The 13221-nt window shown below is 37.3% G+C and overlaps 1 protein-coding gene across 2 annotated transcripts; it reads right to left on the bottom strand.

The window, feature by feature from the left end:
• Nucleotides 1-1480: 1480 nt before the first annotated feature.
• On the bottom strand, nucleotides 1481-4372 carry LOC127801321 (protein SUPPRESSOR OF QUENCHING 1, chloroplastic-like). 2 transcript variants are annotated; one of them, XM_052336314.1, is made up of 3 exons: nucleotides 3749-4372; nucleotides 3281-3413; nucleotides 1481-2158 (listed from the first exon to the last, which is right to left on the bottom strand). In XM_052336314.1, exons 1-3 carry the CDS (start codon nucleotides 3870-3872, stop codon nucleotides 2137-2139), a joined length of 279 nt encoding a protein of 92 aa, XP_052192274.1. In that variant the 5' UTR covers nucleotides 3873-4372; the 3' UTR covers nucleotides 1481-2136. The 2 variants fall into 2 exon arrangements, 1 of the variants encoding a protein (XP_052192274.1); XR_008023000.1 differs by lacking the exon at nucleotides 1481-2158 and having other exon boundaries at nucleotides 2769-3484.
• Between the last annotated feature and the right edge of the window lie 8849 nt (nucleotides 4373-13221).

Raw genomic sequence — 13221 nt, forward strand, 5'->3', positions numbered from 1 at the left:
AGCAGCGGTTATGCTGGCAGAATCTGACCCTTTGGAGGGTAGGAAGTACAAAAGGGGTTCGGTCATTTTTTGGCGATTCAGGAGTAAGGCGATTGCTGATAATCTAGAGGAGTGCGATAGCTGCTTGATCGTGCTTTACCAGTTTGTTTGTCCTTTGTTAGATTTCCAAGGATTTATATTGTGTGATAGTTGTAGTGTGGTAGGCAAGTGTAATGTAGAACTGTTATAAGCGTGAGGCTTGTAATCAAATGTAAATTGTTTATAACAAAAATGTAAGGCTGCGTTCTTTTTACTTTTCAATTTTTAGTTTTGAGTTTTGAATTCATTTTTAGTTTTCTATTTTGGTAGTCTGTTTTTAGAAAATTAAAAACCCATTCTCTTTGTCATTTTGAAAAACTATTTTTCAAAACAGAAAATTAGAAAACGCGTTCTCTTTGAAATTTTGAAAATATTTTTTAATGATATTTTATTTAATAAATTTGATTATTAAGTAAATTATAAATATTTAATGTTAATATATTATTAAAAAAATATATACATTTTAAAGTTAATAAATTTTGTAATATTTTTTCCCATTACAATAATAAAATATGAATAAATAAATAAATAAATATGTTTCGAGTTTTGAGTTTGTTTTGAATGAAAATACTCAAAACAACTTTTTGTTGTTTTCAGTTTTCTTTACAATTTTTTTTTTGTTTTCAAAAATGCATATTTAAAAATAGCAAAGATGAAACATTTTCATTATTTTAGAAAATTGAAAACTAAAAATGACTTGAAAACAATAAAGAGAACGCAACCTAAGTAAGGTTTTTTGTGTACTTTGTTTTGTGTTGTGTCCTGATGTAAGGTTTTCTGGGATCAAACTCAGGATCCGATGTGTGTCTGTTCGAGTCCCTAGGTCCGCGCGGGGTATGTGCGCCTGTTTGATACAAGACGTGGCTCAATAGGGCCGAGACGGGCTTGAGGCGCTTAGAACAATGACGGTGTTATGCCCAAGGTCCGCTCGGGACAGACTGACCATGTTGGTCTGGATCTCGAGCATGGCTTAAAGAAGACTCGAGGTCCTGTGCGCCTATTTGATACAAGGCGTGGCTCAATAGGGCATGCCTAGATACAATCAAGCGGGTCCTTCATATAGAGAGGATCCCGCACTTCAATTCCTGCCAAAGGAAAGTTTTATTTACACTAGTACCCCCTTCTAGAAATAACTACCCAACTTCTTAACCATTCATGTGACAGTCCTGCCACTTGCATGTTATATTCCCTTGTCGTGACTTATATCATGACAAATCACTGCTCAGAAATCCAAAACTAAGTAACTGATTTACCATGCATAGTTTAAGGGGAGGTGTATTTTGCCAATCAAGTTTTAATGGAAACTCTGGCACAATACGAGCAGTCCCCTTGCGAACAAAAAGAAAAAGAAAAAAAAAAAAAAAAAGAAAACAAATCAACAACAAATTAGCCAAAAGAAGAAAAACTTAATTATGAAATCTAATTTTCAAATATAAGAATAGGAACAAGGGAACTCAGTGACCCAGTTTCCAGTTCAGATATATAGTTCACAAATTGTTGAACTCTAGCAGAACAGGGTAAACCTGTAACTGATATACATAGGAATACAACAAATTTTTTTACAAGTCCATGTAGATTTCAAATGGCTAATACATAACAGAAGAACTGGAATCTTGCATTTGAATATTTGTATAGACAAACAATTGTCCGTATAGAATAGGAAAAAAAAACATTTGTGGAACTGAAAGAAAAGATAGAATTACGAGCAGAAGTAGAGGGGAAAAAATCAATGAGAATATAATTCAAGAAAATGTCATCAGGATCATCAATACCTTTATTTTGTTCAAAAGAGGGTCCGGCTACTCCAAATAGCAAGTTCCAGATGGCCTTTAGAGACGCATATTGCATTGCCTGCAAAGTAGTAGCACTCCAAGGAATATTAAGGATTTCTAGATATCATATTTAAACTAACTCAACAAGGGAAAAAGAGGATATGAGTCTCGAGACGAAACCAAAATACTTAGACCGTCCATATTTCTTTCCAGTTGCATACTCGTACCTTCCAGTTAGTAATCGTGAAAATGAAACATGAGGTAGCAACCCCCAGACTTCCATATCTTAAAATATCTCAACAAGAACCCTGCAATCCGTCAATAAATTATGTCTGCAACTGAAAGCTACTTGTTCTGAACTACAGATCCCATATAATTTCCTCAAAGTTCCACACTGCTACCTTACATATTTATGAACTCTGAATAAACTCCACAATTAGTAGAAGCAGATATTTTCATTAAATTGTTGTAGACAGCTTATAAGAGTAAAAGTCATTATCAATTTGCTGCAATGTTAAGCGTAATAGGTCATGAAAAATAGCATGGATTCATTCATTCCTGGACTGAAAGATAAAAGGAAAAGCTATAGGATAAGAATTGGTCTAAGTCCATATTCATACAACCATAGATGAGGTTCATGAGTTTAGATACGAATATGGAAAAAGGAAAGAACCAATAATGAGAAACAGTAAACATAATTACAAACTCTAGAGAATGGAAGCTTTTGAAGACATGAAATTTAAGCAAGCAATGAAGGAAAAACCCTTAAAATTCATAATAATTGGAAATTCCAACCAAGAAGAATTGTCAAATAAAATTCATAATAATTAGCTTGGATGCTAGCAATTAAAATATGTATTTAAGGAATGACTACTAACTGTTATTTATTTATTTATTTTTCTTTTTTTTAGGGGGGGGGGGGGGAGATGGTTGGGTATCCAAGTTCGCTGCAACCTGAACTCACCAACAAAATTCAGTCATGATAATTTCAGATGTTAAAAGATACATACAGTACCAATTGTTGGGAACTCTAAAAGTAGGTAACACGTGCAAAAAAATGTTTCAGCATCTAAAGTATGCAAGTAAAAAGCTTTGATATCTTACTAAAAAAGATGAAACTAATTTGATATCTGAATTCTATGAACACTTATAAATTCTGTAAAGTTTTGCTTAGTTTCTCCATTCTAATGCACCAGATTCACCAAGTGTTCACTCTCAAGTTTAAGATTGCGTTTCTGGTTAAAGACTAAACATGTGAACCAGATGCAATTATTTCTTTGTTTTTGAGGGAAAAAGAGACTATATTCGTAGACAATAAAAGGTTAACAACATACATATACAAATAAGAGGTTCAAGAGGGATAAACTACAGGCAGCCAATTAATCAAAAGATGAATTGATCAATCATTCGAGATACAGAATCTCTCTTACCCTCCAATTGAGAAGGCTGCATCATTTGAAGAATTTATATCTGGGAATGACCCACTCTCTCTCCTATCCTTGAGAGGTGGTGGAGACATTTGAGCAGAGGAATTACCAAGTTGGGCTCCCTGCATCTTCTCGTCTGCAATGGCCACCATCATCAGACCTCATTTTTCCACATAATACATAATCCTAACAAATACCAAGCTAATACTGCAAAGAGAATAATACAGTCAGAGTGAAATGTAGTCTTCCAATCACAAAAGAAAAAAACTACAAACTAAGAAATAGAGTCAATTAATTAATAGTGAAGAATATGCTTCAGCATTAATGAGAAGAACATTCAAACAACTAGAATGCACATTATAAAAGAAAAAGATCTTACTCATAGTTCTTTAGAAATGACACATAGCTTCACTATTCTGATTATTGATGGTACATAAAGACATTTGAAATATACATTAGGTAACTACATACTATTTGAAACAGAGCCACCACTACTTATGTCATCAAGTGAAATACTCCGTATCTCCTGTCTGATAAGTGATGGAGCAGCCTTTTTTAGAGTGTCTTCTGACAATGTTGTTGTCACGCTATACATCTCCAAGAAGAACTTGTTACTGCTATACTTAAAAAAAAAATATGCTATTGCTACATAAGAAACATAATTTTGGAGCTAAAAAGGCTTGCTAAATAAAGAATAAATAGATAAATATCTGTGCTGTATCTATAATTATGAGTGGAAACATATCGACATCCACCCACATATCTATATTTAAGTAAAATGTGCGTCCAAAGACATATTCAACCTCATCTGCACAGCTCTAGCAGCTTGCACTCCAGCTAATGCATCTTCAATAACAATACACTGAGCAAATAAGTGCATGAAATTAATGCTTTGATATCACTTAAATTGAAGATAATACAGAAATAAAACTGATCAATGGACCAGAGACCATAATGTTGGGCAGTGTTCTAATACACGCTAGGCGCTAGTCAGGCGCTAGGCTAGGGCCTAGTGCATAGGGCACCTAGGCGGGGCCTAGGAAAACTATTGGTTTTTTTTTTTTTTTTTTAACTTTGTGATGTAACTTGATGTTATTTTCAATTAAATTAAAATTGAAAGTGGCATGAAAATATATATATATATATGTTATATATATTAGATATATATCTAACATATAAATAGAAAAGAAAAAAAATATATATATATATCTAACATATAAATAGAAAAGAAAAAAAAAATATATATATATCTAACATATAAATGAAAAAATTAAATAACATAATAAAGTTTATATGTTAAATAAACCCGAACAAAATCAGTTCACTAGCTTAAAGCATTGCTAGTTGATATATATATATATGTTATTAAACATATGTTAAATATATATATATGTATAAAGTTATTAAATAAACCCTAACAACACCCAACAACAAGAGAAAGAGGGGTCTGAAGCAGATATGGAGCTTGACAGCGGCAGCAACATTGACTGAGTGAGGACGCGGCAGCTTGACAGCATAGAAGCGGTAAGGAGGTCGCGATGGAGCTGGAGGTAGCGAGGAGGTACCGGCGACGATCTTGGGCTGAGACGAGTATGAGAGGGCGAGACGGCTGAGAGGAGTAAGAGAGGCTTCGAAATCGACAAAGGGTAAGATTTAAACCCAAAAATTAGGCGTCCCAGGCGACTAGGCGCCGCCTGGGCATCGCCGCAGCTCGATTAATCAGGCTGGCGCCTAGAGGGGCCGACTAGGCCATATTTGCTGCGGCCAGGGGCTGCCTAGGCCAATTTTTAGAACATTGATGTTGGGAGTTTAAAGCTACAACAACAATCACTAGGCTTAATCCCACTAGATGGGGTAGGCTTAATCCCATTGGCACACACTCCCATATTTTTGTCCACGGTAAACCAATATATGGAGAAGATTTTTAGAAACTTTTTTGATTGGAAAATTAACAGTCTTATTCTGTTTTCTGCTTGCAGTTTGACAAAGAGATAATTTCTCAACTAATAAAGGTAATAATATTGGATGGAGAAATATGTGACTGTAATATCAGTATCAATAACTCTTTCAAGAGAGTGAAATGTTCTTGGCATGGATGTCTAGATAAATCCACAAATATACCTCATTACTTGGCATATAAAAAATTTTAGAAGCAGACAGAAAAATATCAGGGGCAGGCTTTAGATTCTCAAATGCATCTGCAGACACAATAGCATCAAACTTGCAAAAGACATCAGAATGTGTGTATTATTAAGTAAATCTAAGGAAAATAACTGTAACACCATGATTCCTCACCCACACCTACTAGTTGAAGGTAACTCTTAGGTTAATGGGACCAAGTAATATATCCAAAACCTCCAAGGTAGACCATCGATGCGGGATTTGGGTTGTGACAATAACTAATCCAATGCCATTGTAAATAAGCATATGGGAAAGAACTGTTATTGCAGCACATCAATCTGAGTCATGTCCTCCCCTTATTTTATTTTATTTTTATCTAAAATTACCATATTAACTTGTCCTTATTGTGAAATATCCATGTCTTACATCTATTTTATGCTTCTTACTCCACCTTGTGTCCCCCATAACACAAAATATACTTTCATCTTTTAGGCAACAATGACATTGCAAGAATACAAGCTCATAAATGAACTAAACCAGATACATATGCAAAAACTGAGACAAGAACAAGAAACAACAAGAAAAACAATCACAAACTTTTAATTATCAATTAAAATAAAAAAAAAGGTCAAAATATTCAGATGCATTCTTAATCAGGGCTTGGAGAAATACTCTCCATCAAAATGATAGGATACTGAAAATGGAGAGAAAAACAACTAGAAAATTAAGCAAATGAAAAGAAAATGGACTTTCGAGAGGTCCACACTCTCCCAATATCCTCACTAAAATATTCCTTCCTCCTACTCTATTTGGTTTTCTATTTATAGGAATCTGTTGCCCTCACATACCCCCATGTTCTTCCCATTCTACTCCTTAACTGAATTTGTTAGTCTGCACATGCACCAATTGGCCTTCTCCTATTTCAATTCCTATTCTGTCCTTATTGCTTAGGTCTTTGGTAGTGGAATGTTATGGGCTGCCTATCAATACTCCCCCCCCCACGGAACTCACCTTGTCCTCAAGGTGAAAAACAAGGAACTATTGTAGGGTTCCTAGGTGATCCAGGACCCAGTTGATCTTGGAGTATGTGAATCTTGTCTTCAATTTGTTGGGTTGTCTCCATGATTTGCGATAGACTCGATGGTTGTAACACCCTAACCTCTGCCTTGATTTCTGGCTTCAACTCGTTAACTAAGAGGCTTTCTAGTATGGCCTCTAAAACTTCGCCCACCGGGGTCACCAGTGTCTCAAAGAGGAGGCGGTATTCCGGCACGGAGTCCTCTTGCCTGAGGGCCAAGAGCCTCTCCTCCATTGATCCCTTATGCGAAGACCGGAATCGTCTACGTAGATGGATCGTTAACTCCTCCCAGCTCCTGACTCTATGCCGCCTTTGTTCCCATTGAAACCAGGCGAGTGCAGGCCCATCGAAACAGAGAGTTGCTAAGTCTAATTTCTTAGCCTCCGTCAGTTGGTTGATTATGAAGTATCTCTCGGCCTTGAAAACCCACCTGTTAAGGTCGCCCCCTTCGAAGATCGGCATCTCCAGTCACCGACTTCTACCATCTTAGTTTTTTTTCCATCTCTTTGCCACAAACATCTTCCATCCCTTCCACTCTCTCACAAGAACATCTATTGGGTTCTTGACACATAAGCAAACCATCTGAATTGTGTTTCATGCATCTTATATTTACTAGGTGTCACTCCAAGCTTATTATGAATAAGTTAATTTCTAATCATGTCTTTTCTTTTATGGCCACATATCTATTGTAACATCCTCATCTTAGATCTCACATTTTAAACATTCCATGCTGAAATAAGTTTAAGATAGCAGAAAAGCTTCAATGATTCATCCTATAGGGCCAAATGAAATATATAGACCCTAGCTGCTAATAATTCTCCTACAATTTAGGAGAAGATATAAGCTATCTACTTCCTAGAAACTAGGATATTTTATCTCCTAAAACTTGGGAAATAAAAACAAACTTATACAACATTATCTACAATTTAAAATACAACATTTAAACACTTGTAATTATCTATTTTAAAAATTGAGCAGCTCCCGATTCTTTATCACTTTTTCTGAGATTCTCCAACACTCCCCCTCAAGCTGAGGAATAGATACAAGTCATTCCCAGCTTGCCAATTAGTAACTCGAACCTTGGCCTTGTTGAAGGATCAAAAACGAGGATACAAAAGCATGCAACGGAAGCGTTTTAATCAAAAAAACGATCCTCGTATTGGTTAGAGTCTAGGAGACTTACTTTTACGGCGGATTACCGGTCGGAATGGGGCGATAGGGGCAGGATGCGCGGTAGCTTCTTCGCGTGGTGGAGACGACGGCTGTCCTGCTATCCTTCGGCTCCTTCGCATCAGAACTTCGAGGCTCTCTTTCGATCTTCCGAAATATGACTCGAACTCGTGGCCTCTCTTCGGTGAAGAAGAATGAAAAACGACTTGGATGAAAAAACAAATAATGAGAGAATATATAGGGAGAACCCTAGGGTTAAAACCCTAGTGGGCCAAACCCTAATGGGCCAAGATCATTTAATTAATTTTCTAATTGGGTTAGCCCAATTAATTAATTAAAAACCTTAATGAACTATTATTTTATTCTAGCCCAATTAATTATGGACCATTCTGAATAAAATAATTCTCTCTCAATGTAATTCATCCAACAAGCCAAATGTATTAAAAAATACATGAGTTACATCGAGCTACCCCGGGGACCAAAAGACAAATTATTCACGGCTACTAAAATGACCAAAATATCCCTGCTACCTAGTAGCTATATTTTGTCATTCTAAGTGTTCCAACTATCACCATATGGTAACACTGACCCCACGAATAATTTTGCATATGCCATGTCTTTGACCTACTAGTGTAATGACGAAAATACCCCTCTGCGTAACACCCATCATTTAGAAAGGAATAATGTACTAACACCTCTCTAAATGATTTCTACCATCCTTAGATCACTAGTCCAATAATCCGTGACTACTCGAATGTACTTGCTTATCACTGGGAGCTACCCAGAAGCACACACTCTTAAGTCACGTTCCCAAGGCCCTGGATTATTTGATTATTCTTGGACAATCACAAGGGGGTGAATCACAGAAACTATCTTGTATTAGTTTGTCTTAGCTAATTAGAAACCATACTCCCAACTCAAAAGGATATTGATCTTTGATAGACCTCACCTACAATGAATCTAAGAATATAGCTCTAGGTTCACTAGACCACCAACTAATACTCAAGTATTAGAGTACTCGTCCACGTAATAGCAGTGATAGACTAGCTCCATGATAATTAGTACTTTGTCATTAGCTTCTATCACAGGTCCACTCTACGCATTCCAAATGCGCTTGTACAATTAGAGTAAACGGACTGTTTACTGGCTAAGGCAAGCCATCCTCCATTAGGATCTATTGCACAATGATCTTATCATGATAGAATGCCCAGTTCTATCAAAACATCAAGAGTAATATTTTCTTGCTTATTAAGTACCCATGATTCATGCCTAACTGTGAAGAATGACCCATCACATGAATCACTTACTTAATAGCATGGACACATTTCCAACAATTAAATGCAAATAATATATGTGCCATAAACTGAATAAAAGAAACATCATTACCATAAATTAAACAAAACGTGTCTTTAGGGCATACATTTCCAACACTTGTAACGGTTTTTGTGAAGATGTCAGCTACTTGATCAGTAATTGGAATATAGGATAAGTTGATTCCTCATTCAATTTCCCTTGTTATAAAACTCTTGTCAATTCTTACATGTCTCATTCAGTCATGCTAAATTGGATTCTTCACAATACAGATAGCAGATTTGCTATCATTATAAACTTTTGTCAGTTGAGATAAAGACAACCCCAAGTCTTCCATCTTCCTTTCTAGCCAAATTACTTCACATATCCCTTGAGCAATATCACAAAATTTAGCCTCGGCACTGCTTCGGGCCACTACAGACTATTTTTTGCTCCTCCAAGTAACCACATTACCCCATAACTTGGTGCAATAACCCGAAGTTGACCTGTTATCCTCACGTGAACCAGCCCAATCAGCATCCACAAAACATTCGATTCTTCTTTCATTAGTCTTCTTGAACATCAGCCCTTTTCCAATTGTTCCATTGAGGTATCTTAGAACATGGAACACTATATTCATATGCTTTTGAGTAGGGGAATGCATATTTTGACTTATGTCACTTACTACATAGGTTATGTATGGCCTTTGAAGTGATAAATAAATTAGTCTACCAACCAACCTTTGGTACCTTTCTTTTTCAATAGGAGTGTCCTCTTTTTCTTCAACATTCCAACCCTTTTCTAGAGGAGTACCAACTGGTCTACATGCTAACATCCCAGTTTCCTTTAACAAATCAAGTGTGTACTTCCTTTGAGAGATGATCCCTCTTTACTTCGAGCCATCTCCATTCCTAGCAAGTATCTCATGACTCCTAGGTCTTTTACCTCAAATTCAGTTTTTAATTATCTTTTCAAGTTTTCAATTCCCTATAAGTCATCACCTGTCACAATAATGTCATCAACATAGACAATTAATATGGCATTTTTACCTTCTATTGTAGACTTTATAAATAGGGTATGATCAGTTTGGCCTTGTTTATATCCCAAGCAATTTAGAGTCATGCTAAATTTCTTAAACCAAGCCCTTAGAGTCTGCTTTAATCCATATAGGGATTTTTTTAATTTGCACAAATTTCCACTGCCAATTTCCTGTTCAAATCCTAGGGGTATTCTCATATATATCTCCTCATCCAAGTCACCATTCAAAAAAGCATTTTTAATATCAAATTGAAGTAGAGGCCAATCAAGATTAACAACAAGAGAAATTAATACCCAAATTGAGTTGAGTTTGGCCATAGGAGCAAAAGTCTCCTCATAGTCGATCCCATATATTTGGGTAAACCCTTGTGCAACCAATATTTCTTTGTATCTTTCAACACTTCCATCTGCATTATGTTTTACAGTGAAAACCCATCTACAACCAACCACCCTTTTGTTTGGAGATAGTTTAACAATCTCCCATGTGTTATTCTTCACCAAGGCACTCTTTTCCTCCATAGCTGTAGCTTTCCACCTAGGATCACTCACTGCCTCCTGAATATTTCTTGGAATGACAATGTTGTCAATGCTTGCAATAAATCCCTTCTATTGAGGGGACAATTTAGCATAAGTCAAGTGATTAGACATGGGATACTTGACGCGAGATCTTACCCCTTTCCTTAGAGCAATAGGCATAGCCCAATCCAAATTATCACTGCTGGTAGGCTCATTTATAGTGTTGTTTTCCAGTAGACCAGCATCTGGAAGTGATGATTGGTTTTGTTGTTCTTGAAGATGGGCCTTTAGACATCTAGAATATACTTGTAAAGGATGTTTAGCTGCTGAATATGGAGTTGGGACATGTGGTTCAGTTGCAATTTCTGGCTAAGAGAATGAATTAGGAGAAACAAGAGAAGAACTTAAGGAATCTGCCCTTATGCTATCAGAACTTAAAGAATTAACAGGTAGAGAGGCTAGAAATTCTCCCCATTGAGAGCATAAGGACAGAGGAGCATCAAGAGAAGGAAAGGAAATAGGAGTAGGATCCAGGAGAGATGGAGATGTAGCAACTGAAACCGATGAGGGGTAAAATGATTGGAGTAGGATCCGTTCTCCAAGGACGTGCTTAACCATGCGCTTCCTCCTAAGTTCAAGCTACCACACTTACTTGAGGATAGTGGCAGAAAGGACCCCATCCTCTACACACAGCTCTTTGAATCCTTGGCATATCTTTACAAGTGGGGTGAAGCTACTATGTGTTCAGTCTTCTCGCAATCGTTGATGGAATACGCTCACGCATGGTTCAGCGAATTGCCCTCCGACTACATTACCTCCTATGAGCAGTTATAGGCATACTCGTCACATCATTTGCAGCCCATGCCTCAAGAGAAAAGGCTCCCACCTACCTCCTTAGTGTTTGATAGGGTCCCAAGGAGTCCTTCAGGTAATACATCGATCGCTTTTGGAGCACTAGAGGTACAAGACTTATCGGTCGGTGTAGCCGTCTTAGCCTTCTTACAAGGAACAACCCTCATACCCCTCAAGGAATCTCTTGCCCTCAAGCAACTAACTACTTTGGCAAATCTGTTTGCCCCGTGCTAATAAATATGTGGTATATAGCTAGACATCATGCGGACTTTTGAATTAACTAAGCACCCTGAAGAGGGAACCAAAAAAAGAGGCCGACCTGTAGGTGATAAGAACAAACAAGCAGATGGAAAGGTTCCTCAACCCGATGACTACTTCAGGCACTGTCACCAAACATACATACCACCTCCATCTTTTACCGTCCCTCCTACAGGACTTATCAACTTCCCTTTTTTACTCTAAGGAGCCGAAAGAGAAGAATCCCCCTCCTTTTTGCGAACTTGATCAGTGCTTAGGTCACTCCACGAAGAATTGTTACACATTCTGTGAATAAATAAAAAGATTGGCCAGGGAAACCAAGGTCGACCAATTTCGGCCTATGATAGCCGAAGCGCCTCAAAAAGCACCACATTATCCACCTCGACAAGATAGGTTCCCCAGGGAAAATCATGGCCCACCAAGAGGACGATCTCGGGGTGGCAACAATTAGTTGTATCGAGCTCCCCCCAAGCAGTAGAGGGTACCCCAATAAGGAGAGCCCTCCCTCTACGGACAATGAGCCCACACTAGAGGACATCCATGTTATATCTGGAAGAGAAACTTTAGCTAGCGATTCTTCAGCAGCCCGCAAGTCATATGTGCGTCAAGCTCAGCATGTGGATTATGTGGCTCACGTGGCACACAATGAAGAGCTACAGATGGTGACCTATTTATAACATAAGTTGCAATTACTATTTAAAGTCAAGGCTTTGAAACCAGATTGTTAAATAAAGAAGCTCTCTAATAGAACACACTCACAATTCACACACAAAAAATGAATAAACACAGAAATAGAATAGTAAGAACAAAACATACAAGGCACAAATTTATCATGGTTCGGATCATCAGGAATCTGATGAACCACATCTTGCCTTAAACTCAAGAGCAAGATTTTACTATCTTGATATTCAGACCAATGAAGGAAATGGAGGTCATAGGATATCTGCATGCTGACTATAGGGGCTCACTAGTGGATAGAAGGTCAACTACAGGGTACTGTGTCTATCTTGGAGGCAACTTGGTATCCTGGAGAAATAAAAAACAAAAATGTGGTGGCTTGGTCTAGTGCAAAGGCTTAGTTTAGAGTAATGGCCCTTGTTTATGTGAGCTATTGTGGATAAAGATAGTGCTGGAAGACCTAAAAATCCCTAGCAATGGACCAATGAAGTTGTGTTGTGACAATCAGTCGGCTATCAACATTGCACATAATCCTATGCAACATAACAAGACCAAACATGTTGAGATTGATTGTCATTTCATTAAAGAGAAGTTGGAAGCTAAGGAGGTTTGTATGCCCTTTGTTAAGCAAGTCAGATTGAACAAAGGGTCTACCTATCAAGAGATTTGAGAAACTTGTAAGCAAGCTGGGAATGATAGATATTCATTCACCAGCTTGAGAATGAGTGTTGAATGATTCACAAAGATTGAAAGAGATTAGAGGAAAGGATCATGAGCTAACTTTCCTACAATCAAGACAGATATCCTCTCCAAGATTAGGAATGTGATCCTAATTTAAGAAGTTTCCTAATTCTGTAATTGTATCTTTTAGTTTCCTTGTAATAGTGTACAACATATTTACTTTCCTTTTCTATAGCTTCCTATTAGTAGGGAATGCATTCAG

Source organism: Diospyros lotus, chromosome 5 (assembly GCF_014633365.1).
Source record: "Diospyros lotus cultivar Yz01 chromosome 5, ASM1463336v1, whole genome shotgun sequence".
NCBI lineage: Eukaryota > Viridiplantae > Streptophyta > Magnoliopsida > Ericales > Ebenaceae > Diospyros > Diospyros lotus.